Consider the following 19622-nt stretch of genomic DNA (forward strand, 5'->3'; position numbering starts at 1 on the left):
CCGGTTTAATAACTATTGAGCTTGTCATAGACCAACTGGTTAAGCAGTAACTCACATGTGAGAGTATCATAGAGTGTAAAAACAGCAAAGCGGCATTAGTCGATAGAGAGTTTCTTATTTGTTTAAAATTATGTATATGGAAGTTTATGGTTTTCGACATCATTTTAACATGGCTCCTAAAGGAGAGTGTGGAATCAAGCATAATGCCTAAGTATTTGAACTTATTAACAACATTCAGTTTCTCAGTTCCCAAAAACACATTAGAATGTGCAACAGTTGAGGATTGCTTAGAAAAGAACATACACAGTTTTTTTCGTGTTCAATGAGAGACAGGACCTGGTGAGCCAGCCTTGAATATGACTCAGAGCAGTAGAGAGCACTCGTGCTGCCTCCTCACTATTTTTGGCCACCGTAAAAATGACCGTGTCATCAGCATACAGCTGAACATCCACATTGAAGCAAGAGTCAGGGAAGTCATTAATATAAAGAGAATAAAATGGGCGCCAGTATGGACCCTTGGGGCACCCCTACTGGGCAGCCCAGGTAAGAGGAGCTGACACCATCAACCACAGTACATTGTTCTCTATGGGATAAATAAGATCCAAACCATTTGATGGCTTGATCAGAGAAGTTGAAGCCTAACAGTTTGCTTAGTAGCACATCATGGTTAACTGTATCGAACGCTCTTTTTAAATCTAAAAATACAGCACCTACGCAGCTCTTCTTATCTAATAAACTTTTACATTTCTCCATGAGCATAACCAGTGCAGATTCCGTGGAATGATGCGGTCGAAAACCAAACTGCATGGGGTGCAGGGGGGTTTGACCATTATTAAGGAATTCTATTATTTGTTTAGCGATCCATTTTTCTATAATTTTAGAGATGCTAGGCAAAATACTAATTGGTCTGTAGTTGTTCATATCGGAGCTATCCCCCGATTTGAACACAGGGATAACTGAGGCCATCTTCCATGCTCCAGGAACCATCGAGTGTCGAATCGATAGGTTCACTAGGTGCATGATTGGGGGTGCCAGCGCCTCCTTGTGTGATTTTAAAAAGCTGGTGTCGAGACCATGGATATCCTTGGCTTTAGAGTTGTTCAAAGCATTAATAATATTAATGACTTCTGTCACAGTGATTTCTTGAATACAAAATTTTATCAGTGAATTGTCTGCAGCTCTATTTACCGGACTATCAGAGCACACGGGTGAAATGAACTGTTTAGATATATCTTCAATAGATTTAATAAAAAAGGAGTTTAATTCCTGTGCCAGAATAACGGGGTCCCGCACCAGCTGATTGTCAACTCTTAGTTCTAGGCCTTTATTATCCTGCTTATGTTGTTTCCCTGTTAGCTTGTTTATATTCTGCCAGATTGTTTTACTGTTCCCCCTAGCATTTTCAATAATTTTTATAAAAATCTGCTTTGGCCTTTCGCAGCTCCAGCGTAACTTTGTTTCTGGTAGCTGTGAAAATATGTCTGTCTGTACTTAACCCTGATTTTATGGATTTTTTGAGAGCCATATCCCTTCGCTTCATTAAGTGTACACAATCTGGGTTGAGCCAGGGAAGGGTGGTTTTATTCCTCCTACGGCTCCCTTGTCTGGAGAAAGGGAAAATTACCCCCTTGATTTGAGAGAGGAAAGAGTCGCTGCAGATATCTGCATTTTCACATTTATGAAGATCATCCCAATTGATGTCTTTTAAGGCTTTTTCTAGATTTTGTTGTTGGTTTTTGGGGATTATTCTAGTATTAGGTCGATTACTAGGGGTACTAGAAAAAGAGTTTTCAAAACGTTTTTTGTTAAGTTTTCTAGAAGAAAAAAATTGCATTATGATCCGAGAGTCCCGTCAATAAGTTATGGGTTTTGGTGACTCTCTCGGGTTTGTTAGTGAAGACTAGGTCAATTCTAGTTTGTGAGCGGTGTGTGATTCTGGTGGGTCGCTCTATTATCTGGGTGAAGTTGAAATACTCCGTTATAAGTTTAAGATTTTTTCTCTCCTTGTTCTGAAGGTACCTCTAGTACCAGAGAGATGTGTTCTGAAGGTACCTCTAGTACCAGAGAGATGTGTTCTGAAGGTACCTCTAGTACCAGAGAGATGTGTTCTGAAGGTACCTCTAGTACCAGAGAGATGTGTTCTGAAGGTACCTCTAGTAACAGAGAGATGTGTTCTGAAGGTACCTCTAGTACCAGAGAGATGTGTTCTGAAGGTACCTCTAGTACCAGAGAGATGTGTTCTGAAGGTACCTCTAGTACCAGAGAGATGTGTTCTGAAGGTACCTCTAGTAACAGAGAGATGTGTTCTGAAGGTACCTCTAGTACCAGAGAGATGTGTTCTGAAGGTACCTCTAGTAACAGAGAGATGTGTTCTGAAGGTACCTCTAGTACCAGAGAGATGTGTTCTGAAGGTACCTCTAGTAACAGAGAGATGTGTTCTGAAGGTACCTCTAGTACCAGAGAGTGTTCTGAAGGTACCTCTAGTAACAGAGAGATGTGTTCTGAAGGTACCTCTAGTACCAGAGAGATGTGTTCTGAAGGTACCTCTAGTACCAGAGAGTGTTCTGAAGGTACCTCTAGTAACAGAGAGATGTGTTCTGAAGGTACCTCTAGTACCAGAGAGATGTGTTCTGAAGGTACCTCTAGTACCAGAGAGATGTGTTCTGAAGGTACCTCTAGTAACAGAGAGATGTGTTCTGAAGGTACCTCTAGTACCAGAGAGATGTGTTCTGAAGGTACCTCTAGTACCAGAGAGATGTGTTCTGAAGGTACCTCTAGTACCAGAGAGATGTGTTCTGAAGGTACCTCTAGTACCAGAGAGATGTGTTCTGAAGGTACCTCTAGTACCAGAGAGTGTTCTGAAGGTACCTCTAGTACCAGAGAGATGTGTTCTGAAGGTACCTCTAGTACCAGAGAGATGTGTTCTGAAGGTACCTCTAGTAACAGAGAGATGTGTTCTGAAGGTACCTCTAGTAACAGAGAGATGTGTTCTGAAGGTACCTCTAGTACCAGAGAGTGTTCTGAAGGTACCTCTAGTAACAGAGAGATGTGTTCTGAAGGTACCTCTAGTACCAGAGAGATGTGTTCTGAAGGTACCTCTAGTACCAGAGAGATGTGTTCTGAAGGTACCTCTAGTAACAGAGAGATGTGTTCTGAAGGTACCTCTAGTAACAGAGAGATGTGTTCTGAAGGTACCTCTAGTAACAGAGAGATGTGTTCTGAAGGTACCTCTAGTAACAGAGAGATGTGTTCTGAAGGTACCTCTAGTAACAGAGAGACGAGTAAAGACAATTTCAGACTATGAGAGACTTGTCGAGACGATTGGCGACTAAGAGACGAGGAGAGACCCTTCTTGTCCCGATGGCTTCATTCGGTCTCTGACCGTTGAGACTCGGTGGCTTCAGACGTGTTTCTCCTTCTCGTCGGTGATGTCTTGACGCGTCTCCTTCTGGTTCAGGTCTGGTGTTCTCGTGGGGCGACGGGGACTTCGGGAAGCTGGGTCGCGGAGGCAGCGAAGGCTGCAACATCCCCCAGAACATCGAGAGGCTGAACGGCCAGGCGGTCTGCCAGATCGAGTGCGGGGCTCAGTTCTCCTTGGCGCTGACCAAGACCGGCGTGGTGTGGACCTGGTGAGACGGAGGGCTGGTCCCGGTCTTTAGAGCCCTTTAGAGCCCGTCTTCTTCTTTCTCAGAGGGTTCACGCCTCGTTTCCACACAGGGGCAAAGGAGACTACTTCAGGCTGGGTCACGGCACCGACGTCCACGTGAGGAAGCCCCAGATGGTGGAAGGTCTGAGGGGGAAGAAGATCGTCCACGTTGCTGTCGGAGCGCTGCACTGCCTGGCTGTGACAGAGACGGGGCAGGTGGGTCCCGACCTCCGTCAGGGAGCTCTCATCGGTCAACCCTCTTGTGATCAGACTCCGTATGACATCACTAACAAGACCTGCTGTGAGAGACCTTGAAGGCAGCAGAGAAGCGTCTGATTGGCTCTCAGACGTCTGAGCCAATAGGAGGCTTCATGTTGTTGTTGTTGTTGTTGTTTAGGTGTTTGCCTGGGGGGACAACGACCACGGGCAGCAGGGCAACGGCACCACCACCGTGAACAGGAAGCCCACCCTGGTTCAGGGTCTGGAGGGGCAGAAGATCACGAGAGTGGCCTGTGGCTCCTCCCACAGCGTGGCCTGGACCAGCGTGGACGTGACCACGCCCTCGGTGCACGAGCCGGTTCTGTTCCAGACCGCCAGGGACTCGCTGGGAGCCTCCTACTTAGGTAACTCCTCCTACTTAGATAACCCCTCCTATTTAGGTAACTCCTCCCACTTAGGTAACCCCTCCTATTTAGATAACTCCTCCCACTTATGTGACTCCTCCCTCTTGGCTAACTCCTCGTGTGTGAACTTTTATTCTCTGATGACATCACGTGATCTTAATAATCAAGAGTTTAATCATCAATAAAACGCTGATAGAAGTGAACAATAACTTCTCTCTCTCCAGGCGTCCAGTCAGACTCTGACTCCTCCCCCTCTGCAGTGAACAACAAGCTGATTGGTCCCAGCAGCGTGAAGCCCAACCGGCCCTCGCTGGCTAAGATCCTCCTCAGTCTGCACGGGAACTCGGCCAAACAGCAGGCGCTGACCCACGTGCTGTCGGCCCTGCAGATCATGTATGCCAGGTAGGTGAGGAGGAGGAGGAGGAGGAGGAGGAGGAGGAGGAGGAGGAGGAGGAGGGTTTTGAAGCATTGGGACTATAGCTGGTCCTCGTGTTCCTGGTGACTGTACTTGTGTGTCTTCAGGGACGCCGTGGCCGGGGCTCTGATGCCGGCCAGCATGATCCTGCCGGCGGAGGTTCCGGCCAGCTCGCCCGGCCCCCCGTCGGACTCCTCGTCTTCCTCCAGCGTGAGCGATGAGGAAGGACCGCCCGTCCTGCCGGAGGCCGAGGAACGAGTCAGCCCCAATCCATGGCAGGACAAGAAGGGAGAGGTGAGGCTCAGCATAGAAATACATGTATATCATTTTATATATATATATATTTATACAAATAATTTTTTTAACATGTATATATATTTATTTATATATTTTATATATTTTTTAAATAATATATTTATATTTTATATATAAATATATATATTTTCTTTATTTATATATATATACTTTTTTATATAGATTTTTCTAGATATATATATATTTATATAGATTTGCTTTTATATATATAAATATTTATATATATATATACATTTTTATATAGTTTTAAAAAATTATATAAATATATATAGACATATGTTGTTGTTGTGACAGCTCTACCGTGTGTTGTTGTTGTTGTGACACAGCCCTCCCTCTCTTTCTGAGCAGGCCTCCTCAGAGGACGCCCTCACCCCGTCCTCCGCCATCACCCCCTCCCCCTCCGGCGCCTCCTCCTCTCGGCCCTTCATCCCCGTCACCGACGACCCCGGCGCCGCCAGCATCATCGCGGAGACCATGACCAAGACCAAGGAGGACTGCGAGGGCCAGAGCAAGGCCGCGGGCCCGGAGCCGCAGTACCTGGACGAGTTCACCGGGCTGCTGGTGCCGGACGACACCCGGGTCCTGGTGGACCTGCTGAAGCTGGCCGTGTCCTGCCGCTCCGGGGACAAGGGCAAGGAGGTGCTGTCCGCCGTGCTGTCGGGCATGGGCACCGCCTACCCGCAGGTGAGTGTAGGGGGGGTCTGTCCCGGTCTGACCCGGTCCCGGTCTGACCCGGTCCCGCCCCCAGGTGGCCGACATGCTGCTGGAGCTGTGCGTCACCGAGCTGGAGGACGTGGCCACGGAGTCCCAGAGCGGCCGTCTGTCCTCGCAGCCCGTGGTGGTGGAGAGCAGCCACCCCTACACCGACGACACCTCCACCAGCGGGGCCGTGAAGATCCCAGGTGAGGGGGGGAGGGGCCTCCGCGGGGGCTTCGGGGGCAACGGGAGCTTTCCGCACTCACCCGTGTGTCCTCTAGGGGCCGAGGGGCTGAGGATCGAGTTCGACCGGCAGTGCTCCACCGAGCGGCGCCACGACCCGCTGACCGTCATGGACGGAGCCAACCGCATCGTGTCCGTCAGATCAGGTGTGTGTGTGTGTGTGTGTGTGTGTGTGTGTCTCTGTGTGTGTGTTATAATGAGGGGGCGGGGCTTGTGTTCCAGGCCGTGAGTGGTCCGACTGGTCCAGTGAGCTCAGGATTCCAGGAGATGAACTCAAGTGGAAGTTCACCAGCGACGGCTCGGTGAACGGGTGGGGCTGGCGCTTCACCGTGTACCCCATCATGCCGGCTGCTGGTGAGACCCACCGGAGCCTGAACGCACCATGAGAACCTTATCATTCACCTTCAGTACTCGTGTTCACTGAGCAGAGCCTGAAGGCACCGTGAGAACGTTATCATGTACCTCCAGTCCTCCTGTTCACCGAGTGGAGCCTGAAGGCATCATGAGACCGTTATCATGTACCTCCAGTCCTCCTGTTCACCGAGTGGAGCCTGAAGGCATCATGAGACCGTTATCATTCACCTTCAGTCCTCCTGTTCACCGAGTGGAGCCTGAAGGCACCATGAGAACGTTATCATTCACCTTCAGTCCTCCTGTTCACCGAGTGGAGCCTGAAGGCATCATGAGACCGTTATCATGTACCTCCAGTCCTGCTGTTCACCGAGTGGAGCCTGAAGGCACCATGAGAACATTATCATTACCTTCGGTCCTCATGTTCACTGAGCGGAGCCTGAAGGCACCATGAGAACGTTATCATTACTTTCAGTCCTGCTGTTCACCGAGTGGAGCCTGAAGGCATCATGAGAACGTTATCATTACCTTCGGTCCTCCTGTTCACCGAGTGGAGCCTGAAGGCCTCGTCCTGTTCCTCAGGACCCAAGGACCTGCTGTCGGACCGCTGCATCCTGTCCTGCCCCTCCATGGACCTGGTCACCTGCCTGCTGGACTTCAGGCTGAACTTCGCCTCCAACAGGAGCATCGTGCCCCGCCTCGCCGCCTCGCTCGCCGCCTGCGCCCAGCTGAGCGCTCTGGGTGAGACACGCCTCCCTGGGGGGGGGGGGGGGGTGAGACATGTTTATTCATGCGCGGTGTGGTGGTCCAGCTGCAGGGCACCGGATGTGGGCTCTGCAGAGACTCCGGAAGCTTCTGACCACCGAGTACGGCCAGTCCATCAACATCCACCGGCTGCTGGGGGACGGAGAGGGAGAGGCCCGCTCCATGGTGAGCACACACACACGCACACACAGGCACAGGCACGCACACACACACACAGGCAAGCACACACACACACACACACAGGCACGCACACACACATATACACACGCACACACTCATATACACATGCACACACACACACATATACACACATACACATATATACACACAGGCGCATGCACACATACACACGCATAGGCACACACACACACATGGCTTTGTTCTGTGACACTTTTAAAATATTTAAGGATATTTAATGAGTAATTATGAGTAAATGACACTTTTATGATATTAAAATGGTATTTAAATGATATTAAAATGGTATTTAAATGGTATTTTAGGATGTTTAATGAGTAATTATGAGTAAATGATACTTTTATGATATTAAAATGGTATTTAAATGGTATTTCAGGATATTTAAGTGATATTTAAGGATGTTTAAATGACCCTCTGGTCTCCTCCTGCCAGAGTTTCTCGGGCAGTGCTCTGGCCGCCCTGGTGAAGGGTCTCCCTGAGGCCCTGCAGAGGCAGTACGAGTACGAGGACCCCATCGTGAGGGGGGGCAAGCAGCTGCTGCACAGCCCCTTCTTCAAGGTACACACACTACACACACAGCAACCTGACATCAGAACACACAATAACCCCCCTCCCCCCCCCAGGTGCTCGTGGCCCTGGCCTGCGACCTGGAGCTCGACACCCTGCCGTGCTGCGCAGAGACGCACAAGTGGGCGTGGTTCCGCCGCTACTGCACGGGCTCCAGGGTGGCGGTGGCTCTGGACAAGAGGAGCCCCCAGCCGAGGCCCTTCCTGGATGAGGTGAGCCCCCCCCCCCCACGTCTCCTCCCCCCCCCCGCCCCCTTTAACCTCCCGCTCTCCTCCTCAAGGTCACCAAGAAGGTCAGGGAGCTCACGGCCGACCACGAGAGCGTGAACGCGCTCCACGAGAGCCACGAGCTGTTCAGGCGCGAGCACGACGAGCAGCTGGTGCAGTGGATGAACCGGCGGCCGGACGACTGGACGCTGTCGGCCGGCGGCAGCGGCACGATCTACGGCTGGGGCCACAACCACCGGGGCCAGCTGGGCGGCATCGAGGGCGCCAAGGTCAAAGGGCCCACGCCCACCGAGGCGCTCGCCACGCTCAGGCCGGTGCAGCTCATCGGGGGGGAGCAGACGCTGTTCGCCGTCACCGCCGACGGGAAGGTCCGTTGTTTACTATTACACCTGAACGCACCATGAGAACGTTATCATTACCTTCAGTCCTCATGTTCACTGAGCAGAGCCTGAAGGCACCGTGAGAACGTTATCATTACCTTCAGTACTCATGTTCATTGAGCGGAGCCTGAAGGCACCATGAGAACGTTATCATTACCTTCAGTCCTCATGTTCACTGAGCGGAGCCTGAAGGCACCATGAGAACGTTATCATTACCTTCAGTCCTCATGTTCACTGAGCAGAGCCTGAAGGCATCATGAGAACGTTATCAGAATCAGAATCAGAAACAGTTTTATTGCCAGGAATGTTTACACAAACGAGGAATTTTTTTTGGTGGAAGGTGCAACATTTGGACATGACAAACAAACAACAATCAACACGACAGAAAGACAACAAATAATGTGAAAGTGTTTGGGTGTGTGCTTCAAGTGGTGTGTTTTAGTTAAAAGTGTATGTTACGCGTGGCGTGTGTTTAAGTTAAAGTGCATGCAAATAAAGTGGCATGTGTGTGGAGGAGGCCTCAAGTTAAAGTGCATGTTAAAGTGACGTGTGTGGAGGAGGGAAGAAGAAGGAGGAGGGAGGAGGAGTGGGAGGAAGAGGGAGGAAGAGGGAGGAGGAGGAAGAGGAAGGAGCGGGAAGAAGGAGGAGAGAGGAAGGTGGAAGAAGAGGTGGTAGTCCTGGGGGTGACAGTCAGTCAGTCCCGGGTTCCATTGATGAGCCCGACCGCCGACGGGAAAAAAAAATCATTACCTTCAGTCCTCATGTTCACTGAGCGGAGCCTGAAGGCATCATGAGAGCGTTACCACCTGTTCTCGTCCCCAGCTGTACGCTACGGGGTACGGCGCCGGCGGCCGGCTGGGCATCGGGGGCACGGAGTCGGTTTCCACGCCGACGCTGCTGGAGTCGGTGCAGCCCGTGTTCGTCAGGAAGGTGGCGGTGAACTCCGGAGGGAAGCACTGCCTGGCGCTGTCCTCCGAGGGAGAGGTGTACACCTGGGGGGAGGCGGAGGACGGCAAGCTGGGCCACGGCAACCGCAGGTCTGCCCCGGCAACGCCACACACACTAATGCTTTATTACACACTCTATTCATGCTCTAATACATTTTCTTCAACACGCAGTGAGATTTACATTTTAAAAGTCTGACTGATATAAAATGATTTAATGACTTATTTAAAATGATGTAATAACACATTTTAAATGACCTTGCCTCCTTGCCTCCTTGCCCGCAGCCCGTGCGACCGGCCCCGTGTGATCGAGTCCCTGCGCGGCGTGGAGGTGGCGGACGTGGCGGCCGGCGGCGCCCACAGCGCCTGCATCACGGCCAGCGGCGAGCTGTTCACGTGGGGAAAAGGGCGCTACGGGAGGCTGGGCCACGGGGACAGCGAGGACCAGCTGAAGCCCAAGCTGGTGACTCCTCCCTCCTGGTCTACAGGTCTGGGTCCTCAGAGGCTGAGGGGGTCCCTACGGGTCTGGGTCCTCTCAGGCTGAGGGGGTCCCTACGGGTCTGGGTCCTCTCAGGCTGAGGGGGTCCCTACAGGTCTGGGTCCTCTCAGGCTGAGGGGGTCCCTACGGGTCTGGGTCCTCTCAGGCTGAGGGGGTCCCTACAGGTCTGGGTCCTCTCAGGCTGAGGGGGTCCCTACGGGTCTGGGTCCTCTCAGGCTGAGGGGGTCCCTACGGGTCTGGGTCCTCTCAGGCTGAGGGGGTCCCTACAGGTCTGGGTCCTCTCAGGCTGAGGGGGTCCCTACGGGTCTGGGTCCCTGACGCTGGTCTGGTTCCTCAGGTGGACGCGCTGCAGGGCCACCGGGTCATCGACGTGGCGTGCGGCAGCGGCGACGCCCAGACGCTGTGCCTCACGGACGACGACATGGTCTGGTCCTGGGGGGACGGGGACTACGGCAAGCTGGGCCGGGGGGGCAGCGACGGCTGCAAGACGCCCATGAAGGTGAGGGCCGCCTCGTGCCAGGGTTAGCTTAGCATAAACACTTGGAACGGGGGGGACGGCTAGCCTAGCGCTGTCTGGAGCGTCTGGTTTGTTTATTGCATTAAAGATAAAAGAAACAGAGAAGATCCGATGACATGTTCACACATAGCATCATTATTATAATAACACATTTTATTTATAAAGCACTTTTAAATAAGAGATGTAGCTCGAAGCTTTTACAATAAAAAATGAAAATGCAACACGAGAGAATAAACTGATCAGAATGATAATAATAACAATGATAATGATAATAATAATAATAATAATAGAAATGAGGGAATTGGAAGAAGAAAAAATAAAATTTCATTTAATTATCAGCCAAACTAAAATGTGAAATATCCCTGAAAGTTTTTCCTGTCATTTTGAAGCAGAGTTGTTTTCTTTGTATTAAAAACAAGTTCTTCATCATCATCATCTTCATCTTCATTATCCGTCTGATTGGCCGTTTCAGATCGACTCCCTCACCGGGCTGGGCGTGGTCAAAGTGGAGTGCGGCTCTCAGTTCTCTGTGGCGCTCACCAAGTCAGGAGCCGTGTACACGTGGTGCGTCAGCAGCTGGTGGTGTTGTTGTTGTTGTTGTGGTTGTTGTGGTTAACGCTCCGGCGCTCCTCAGGGGGAAAGGAGACTACCACCGGCTCGGCCACGGCTCCGACGACCACGTGCGGCGGCCGCGACAGGTTCAGGGACTGCAGGGAAAGAAGGTCATCGCCATCGCCACGGGGTCACTGCACTGTGTGTGCTGCACCGAGGACGGTGTGTGTGTGTGTGTGTCTCTCTGTGTGTGTGTGTGTGTCTATCTGTGTGTGTGTCTGTGTGTGCTGCACCGAGGACGGTGTGTGTGTGTGTGTGTCTCTCTGTGTGTGTGTGTGTCTATCTGTGTGTGTGTCTGTGTGTGCTGCACCGAGGACGGTGTGTGTGTCTCTCTGTGTGTGTGTGTCTATCTGTGTGTGTGTCTGTGTCTGTGTGTGTGTGTGTGTGTGCCTCTCTGTGTGTATGTGTAACTGTGTGTCTCTGTGTGTGTGTGTCTCTCTCTCTGTGTGTGTGTGTAACTGTGTGTGTTGCGGTGCAGGCGAGGTCTACACGTGGGGGGACAACGACGAGGGCCAGCTGGGGGACGGGACCACCAACGCCATCCAGCGGCCTCGCCTGGTGGCGGCGCTGCAGGGCAAGAAGATCAACCGCGTGGCCTGTGGCTCCGCCCACACGCTGGCCTGGTCCACCAGCAAGCCCAGCAACGCCGGCAAGCTGCCCGCGCAGGTAGGCCCCGTCCACAGGGGGGGGGCGCGGCCACGCTCGCCTTGTGACGGTCCCGCGGTGTGTTCAAGGTCCCCATGGAGTACAACCACCTGCAGGAGCTCCCTGTGCCGGCCCTCAGGAACCGGCTGCTGCTGCTGCACCACCTGTCGGAGCTGCTGTGCCCCTGCATCCCCATGTTCCACCTGGAGGGCCGGCCGGGCCAGCGGGGCCTCGGGCCCTCGGTGGGCTTCGACTCGCTGAGGGGCATCCTCATCTCCCAGGGCAAGGTGGGCGCGTGACCTTTAACCCCCGTCACGCGGTGTGTGTGTAAGTGTTGCGCAACAGGCTGATGTGTGTGTGTGTGTGTGTGTGTAGGAGGCGGCCTTCAGGAAGGTGGTGCAGGCTACGATGGTGAGGGACCGGCAGCACGGCCCCGTGGTGGAGCTCAACCGCATACAGGTAGGCTCCTCCTCCTCCTGCTGCTCCTCCTCCTGCTCCTCCTCCTCCTCCTGTTCCTGCTCCTCCTCCTGCTCCTCCTCCTCTTCCTTGAGGGGAACATGTGTCAGATCCATCATCAGAACAGGAGCAAATCTTCTTCCCCCTCCTCCTCCCTCCTCCTCCTTCTCCCTCCTCCTCCCTCCTCCTCCTTCCCCCTCCTCCTCCCTCCTCCTCCTCCCCCCCCCCTGCAGGTGAAGCGGTCTCGTAGCAAAGGGGGTCTGGCGGGTCCTGATGGAACCAAGTCTGTGTTTGGTCAGATGTGTTCCAGGATGAGCTCCTTCAGCCCCGACAGCCTCCTGCTGCCGCACCGCGTGTGGAAGGTCAAGTTCGTGGGTGTGTTCACGCCCCCCGTAACATAAGCTCCTCCCCCTCCAACATAAGCCACCCCCCCCCCCCCGGCGTTCACGCCTACGTTCTCCTCCTCCCAGGCGAGTCCGTGGACGACTGCGGCGGCGGCTACAGCGAGTCGATCGCTGAGATGTGCGAGGAGCTGCAGAACGCGCTCACGCCGCTCCTCATCGTCACGCCCAACGGACGAGACGAGTCGGGCGCCAACCGGGACTGCTTCCTGCTCAACCCGGCGGCCAAGTCCGGCCTGCACATGAGCATGTTCCGCTTCCTGGGTACGCCGCCGGCCTCACACACACACACAGCACTGAGCTCTGACCTCTGACCTCTGGCCTCTGGCCTGCAGGAGTCCTCCTGGGCGTCGCCATCCGGACCGGAAGCCCTCTGAGTCTCAACCTGGCCGAGCCCGTGTGGAAGCAGCTGGCCGGCATGAACCTGACCATCGCCGACCTCAGCGAGGTGAGGACGTGCTAACGTGCTAACGCTAACGGTGCAGCTACAACATATAATGAAAGAGAGCACACACACACACACAAAGACACACACACAGACACACACAAAGACACGCACACACACACACAAAGACACACACAGACACACACACGCACACACAAAGACACACGCACACACACACACACAGACACACACAGACAAACACAGACACACACACGCACACACAAAGACACACACACACACACACAAAGACACACACACACACAGACAGACACACACACGCACACAAAGACACACACACACACACAAAGACACACACAGACACACGCACACACAGACAGACACAGACACACACAAAGACACACGCACACAGACACAAAGACACACACACGCACACAAAGACACACACACACAGACACAAAGACACACACACAGACACACGCACACACAGACAGACACAGACACACACAAAGACACACACAGACACACACACAGACAGACACAGACACACACAAAGACACACGCACACAGACACAAAGACACACACACACAAAGACACACACACACAAAGACACGCACACACAGACACACACTTCAACGCTCATTTGGATCAAATCTCTGACACTAAAGGGGGCGGAGCCTGTAGTGTGTTTGATCCACCTGCTGCACAAAGAACGGCCTTTCAGGAGGAGGTGTGATTCCCTTAACGAGGAGGAGGAGGAGGAGGGAGAGGGGGGGGAGGAGGGGGGGGCTCTCAGACCTAAAGCTCCTCATGATGTGCATGAGGAGCTTTGCAGGGAATGCTTCACATTCCTCCTCAGATTAAAGCTTAAGCTCCTTGGGGAGGAGCCGGCCTGCGCCTCCTGCAGGAGCAGAGGAGTCCCTGGTCTCCTCACGCTGAGATCATGAGCTCCTGAGCCGCCGAGCGCTGGGAACCAGGAGGAGAACAAAGGGCCTCCTTCTGGTGCTCACAAAGAGGCTCTTGTTGTGGCCGAGGAGGACCAGAGGGCTTCTCCGGAGGAAGAGGAGGCCGACGAAGAGCACACGGCGCCGTGACGCACGGGCAGACGCACACAGAGCGGCGGTGTCCTGCAGGTGACGGTCTTAAAGGGACAGGACGCAGCGACTCGCTCTGCTCTTCATGTTCATGGAGCTCAAGGGAGCGATGCGTTCAGGGACTCACTAAGCCACAGTGGGAATGGAGAAGGATCCAACTACACACACACATTCACACACAACTACACACAGACAGTCACACACACAACTACACACAGACAGTCACACACATAACTACACACACACAACTACACACAGACAGTCACACACACAACTACACACACAAATACACACATGCATTCACACACACACAACTACACACATTCACACACAAGTACACACAGACATTCACGCACACAACTCTTCACACTCACATCTCCATGCAGACAGAGAAGTGGCGATCCCCAGACGTCTACTGTCCCTTTAAATGCTCAGGTGGACAAGGACTTCATCCCCGGCCTGATGTACATCCGGGACCACGAGGCCCCGGCGGAGGAGCTGGAGGCCATGGCGCTGCCCTTCACCGTGCCCAACGCCAGCGGCCACGCCGTCCAGCTGAGCGCCAAGTTCTCCCACATCACGGCGGGGAGCCGCCAGGAGTACGTCCGCCTGGCCGTCAGCTACCGGTGAGGCCCCGCCCACACTGGCCCGCCCACACTGCCCCGCCCACACTGGCCCCCCCACACCGCCCCGCCCACACTGCCCACACCGCCCCGCCCACACTGCCCCGCCCACACTGGCCCGCCCACACTGCCCACACCGCCCCGCCCACACTGCCCCGCCCACACTGGCCCGCCCACACTGCCCACACCGCCCCGCCCACACTGGCCCGCCCACACTGGCCCCGCCCACACTGGCCACACTGCCCCGCCCACACCGCCCCGCCCACACCGCCCTGCCCACACTGCCCCGCCCACACTGGCCCCGCCCACACTGCCCACACTGCCCCGCCCACACCGCCCCGCCCACACCGCCCCGCCCACACTGCCCCGCCCACACTGCCCCGCCCACACTGGCCCCGCCCACACTGGCCCCGCCCACACTGCCCTGCCCACACCGCCCCGCCCACACTCATGCTCTGGCTCACTTCCTGTCCCCCCCCCTCATGCTCTGGTTCACTTCCTGTCCCCCCTCATGCTCTGGCTCACTTCCTGTCCCCCCTCATGCTCTGGCTCACTTCCTGTCCCCCCCCTCATGCTCTGGCTCACTTCCTGTCCCCCCCTCATGCTCTGGCTCACTTCCTGTCCCCCCCTCATGCTCTGGCTCACTCCCTGTCCCCCCCTCATGCTCTGGCTCACTTCCTGTCCCCCCCTCATGCTCTGGCTCACTTCCTGTCCCCAGGCTGCATGAGTTTGACGAGCAGGTGTCGGCGGTCCGGGAGGGCATGGCCCGCGTGGTTCCGGTGCCGCTGCTGTCGCTGTTCACCGGCTACGAGCTGGAGACCATGGTGAGTGGAGCGGCGTCGGAGCCGAGTCCCGGTCCCGGCGTGACACTAAGCCCCTCCCCTTCCTGTCCTCAGGTGTGCGGGAGCCCGGACATCCCGCTCCACCTGCTGAAGTCGGTGGCCACGTACAAAGGGGTGGAGCCCACGTCGGCGCTGATCCAGTGGTTCTGGGAGGTGATGGAGTCGTTCTCCACCACGGAGCGCTCCCTGTTCCTGAGGTTCGTGTGGGGGCGCACGCGGCTGCCCCGCACCATCGCCGACTTCAGGGGGCGGGACTTCGTGGTGCAGGTGAGACGCACCTGGCTGGAGGAGAGGGGGACGCTTACCGCTCAGAATCTGTCAAAGGGCCGACGGTCCTTGAACGCATCGCGTGTTACGAACGCCTCAAAGAAAGAATTTACATTTTATTCTATTTTTTAAATAAACTTAAAATAAATAAACCGATTGTTTAAGAGGACACCTGAACGCAACCCAAACACAACCACACACACACAGACACAACTACACACACAGATATAGACACAACTACACACACACAGACACAACTACACACACACAGACACAACTACACACACAGACACAACTACACACACATAGACACAACTACACACACAGACACAACTACACACACACATAGACACAACTCCACAGACACAACTACACACACACATAGACACAACTCCACACACAGACACAACTACACACACAGACACAACTACACACACAGACACAACTACACACACACATAGACACAACTCCACACACAACTACACACACACATAGACACAACTCCACAGACACAACTACACACACAGACACAACTACACACACAGACACAACTACACACACAGACACAACTACACACACACAGACACAACTACACACACATAGACACAACTACACACACAGACACAACTACACACACACAGACACAACTACACACACACATAGACACAACTCCACAGACACAACTACACACAGACACAACTACACACACACACACAGACACAACTACACACATAGACACAACTACACACACACAGACACAACTACACACACAGACACAACTACACACACACAGACACAACTACACACACACATAGACACAACTACACACACAGACACAACTACACACACAGACACAACTACACACACACACATAGACACAACTACACACACAGACACAACTACACACACAGACACAACTACACACACAGACACAACTACACACACAGACACAACTACACACACAGACACAACTACACACACAGACACAACTACACACACATAGACACAACTACACACACAGACACAACTACACACACACAGACAACTACACACACACATAGACACAACTACACACACAGACACAACTACACACAGACACAACTACACACACAGACACAACTACACACACAGACACAACTACACACACACACATAGACACAGACACAACTTCACACATAGACACAACTACACACATACACAACCACACACATAGACACAACTACACACACACAGACACAACCACACACATAGACACAACTACACACATAGACACAACTTCACACATAGACACAACTACACACATACACAACTACACACACACAGACACACACACAGACACACTACACACAACTACACACACAGACACAACCACACACATAGACACAACTACACACACACAGACACAACTACACACAGACACAACTACACACACAGACACAACCACACACACACACATAGACACAACTACACACACACAGACACAACCACACACATAGACACAACCACACACATAGACACAACTACACACAGACACAACTTCACACATAGACACAACTACACACATACACAACTACACACACACAGACACAACTACACACACAACTACACACACAGACACAACCACACACACATAGACACAACTACACACAGACACAACTACACACACATAGACACAACTACACACACACAGACACAACTACACACACAGACACAACTATACACACATAGACACAACTACACACACAGAGACACAACTACACACACACACACATAGACACAACTACACACACACAGACACAACTACACACACAGACACAACTACACACACATAGACACAACTAGACACACATACACAACTACACACATATAGACACAACTAGACACACATACACAACTACACACATATAGACACAACTACACACACACACATAGACACAACTAGACACACAGACACAACTACACACACATAGACACAACTACACACACACAGACACAACTACACACACATAGACACAACTACACACACAGACACAACTACACACACACACACATAGACACAACTAGACACAGACACAACCACACACATAGACACAACTACACACACACAACTACACACAGACACATAACTACACACACACGGACACAACTATACACACATAGACACAACTACACAGACACAACTACACACACACACATAGACACAACTACACACACACAGACACAACTATACACACAGACACAACTACACAGACACACATAGACACAACTACACACATAGACACAGGTGCACAGGACTCCAGGTGGACGGACGGTCCCTGAACGCAGCATCTCCCCCTCCAGGTGCTGGACAAGTACAACCCCCCCGACCACTTCCTGCCCGAGTCCTACACCTGCTTCTTCCTGCTGAAGCTTCCTCGCTACTCGTGCCGCCGCGTGCTGGAGGAGAAGCTGAAGTACGCCATCCACTTCTGCAAGTCCATCGACACGGACGACTACGCCCGCATCGCGCTGAGCGGAGAGGCGGCGGGCGAGGACAGCAGCGACAACGACAACGACGACAACGAGTCCTTCGCCTCGGACTCCACGCAGGACTACCTCACGGGGCACTGAGGCACACACACACACACATGGACACGCACACGCACACGCACACACACACACACTGCTGGGGGAGCAGTGCCTCTGGGTACCTGATGAACATTGCGGGTGCAGTTCCTCCGCGCTCCTCTAGGCTGTAAATAGAAACTCTTTGTCATGTTAACTTAACACGTTGTTGTCCTGAAGCTGAATGTACAAATGCTGACGTGAGAATAAACCAACGCCACAAGCTCACGGGACCTGCTGTGTTTCTTCTATACAACCAGAACCTCTGTGGTCAGGAGAGAATACAGGTCTAATACATGAGCAGAAACTTCTATACAACCAGAGGAGTCGCCCCCTGGTGGTCAGGAGAGAGAATGCAGCTCTAACACATGAAGCATAGACTTCTATACAACCAGCCTCATCATGCAGGTTTTCCTTCATGTCCTTCGTGATGGTTCTTTGAGTCTCGTCTCTAGAGGTGTAGATCACGGGTGTAGAGGTTCTGTAGGTCATCATCGTGCCTCCATCGTCACTGCGTCACATGACTGCCGGTGTGCAGGTCAGCAGAGGGCCTCATTCATCCAGGAGGCTCGGGGCCTCGGCTGCCTCTCCTCCCATGTGATCTCTGCTCTCACTACGATGCCCCCCCCCCCCCCCCCAGGTGACTCCTCCTCAATGGGGAACGTTGTCCTCCTTTCTGAGAAGAGGGCGAGCTGGAAATCAGAAGATACTTTCATTGTTTATTATCTTTTACACATTCTATTGTTCATTTGATTTATCAGTTTAAAAAATATATTATTTACAGACACTGAGGATGATTTAAGTTCCACTGAATATTTACTTCCTTCACCAAAGCTTCCTCTGAGACTTATATTATATATATATATTAAATATTAAATATATTATTTATTATATTATATATAACATGCATTTATAACATATATATAGAATTATATTATATATGTATGATATAAAATATATTTCTTAACTCATATGTCATGGATATAATTATATAAATACGATTATAATTATATATATATGATTATACATATATATAATTATAGATATAAATATATATATATAATTATTAATTATATATATATATTTATGTATAAAAAAACTAAAATATTGTCCTCAAGTTCATCAGCATGTTTGTGTTTTTAAGGTCGGTTCTACTCTGACGGAGCGTCTGGATTGGTTCTCTGGTGTGATGATGTCACTTCCTGTGCGGTCGACCCCCCCCCCCCCCAAGTGTAAAGCCTCTGACCCCGCTGACCTTTCAACACTTTATTTTATTAAAATAAAGTTAAAT

At 52.3% G+C, this 19622-nt stretch overlaps 1 protein-coding gene across 1 annotated transcript in view; it reads left to right on the plus strand.

Annotated features, from left to right (window-relative positions):
• The window catches only part of herc2 (HECT and RLD domain containing E3 ubiquitin protein ligase 2), a 72468-nt gene extending 53909 nt beyond the window's left edge, over nt 1–18559 (plus strand). The window contains exons 58-86 of the mRNA XM_056413960.1: nt 3458–3629; nt 3718–3862; nt 4044–4269; nt 4494–4671; nt 4792–4978; nt 5348–5683; nt 5748–5901; nt 5977–6084; nt 6161–6292; nt 6872–7030; nt 7101–7219; nt 7682–7807; nt 7873–8028; nt 8097–8411; nt 9246–9460; nt 9653–9830; nt 10204–10365; nt 10856–10947; nt 11018–11157; nt 11474–11661; nt 11730–11927; nt 12016–12099; nt 12330–12471; nt 12567–12761; nt 12833–12945; nt 14431–14621; nt 15337–15442; nt 15515–15727; nt 18068–18559. Of these exons, the coding sequence (XP_056269935.1) occupies nt 3458–3629; nt 3718–3862; nt 4044–4269; nt 4494–4671; nt 4792–4978; nt 5348–5683; nt 5748–5901; nt 5977–6084; nt 6161–6292; nt 6872–7030; nt 7101–7219; nt 7682–7807; nt 7873–8028; nt 8097–8411; nt 9246–9460; nt 9653–9830; nt 10204–10365; nt 10856–10947; nt 11018–11157; nt 11474–11661; nt 11730–11927; nt 12016–12099; nt 12330–12471; nt 12567–12761; nt 12833–12945; nt 14431–14621; nt 15337–15442; nt 15515–15727; nt 18068–18337 (5000 nt within the window). The 3' untranslated portion in view covers nt 18338–18559. The remainder of the gene's footprint in view (nt 1–3457; nt 3630–3717; nt 3863–4043; nt 4270–4493; nt 4672–4791; nt 4979–5347; nt 5684–5747; nt 5902–5976; nt 6085–6160; nt 6293–6871; nt 7031–7100; nt 7220–7681; nt 7808–7872; nt 8029–8096; nt 8412–9245; nt 9461–9652; nt 9831–10203; nt 10366–10855; nt 10948–11017; nt 11158–11473; nt 11662–11729; nt 11928–12015; nt 12100–12329; nt 12472–12566; nt 12762–12832; nt 12946–14430; nt 14622–15336; nt 15443–15514; nt 15728–18067) is intronic.
• The last annotated feature ends 1063 nt before the right edge of the window (nt 18560–19622 follow it).

Source organism: Pseudoliparis swirei, chromosome 5, assembly GCF_029220125.1.
Source record: "Pseudoliparis swirei isolate HS2019 ecotype Mariana Trench chromosome 5, NWPU_hadal_v1, whole genome shotgun sequence".
In the NCBI taxonomy this organism is placed as follows: Eukaryota; Metazoa; Chordata; class Actinopteri; order Perciformes; family Liparidae; genus Pseudoliparis; species Pseudoliparis swirei.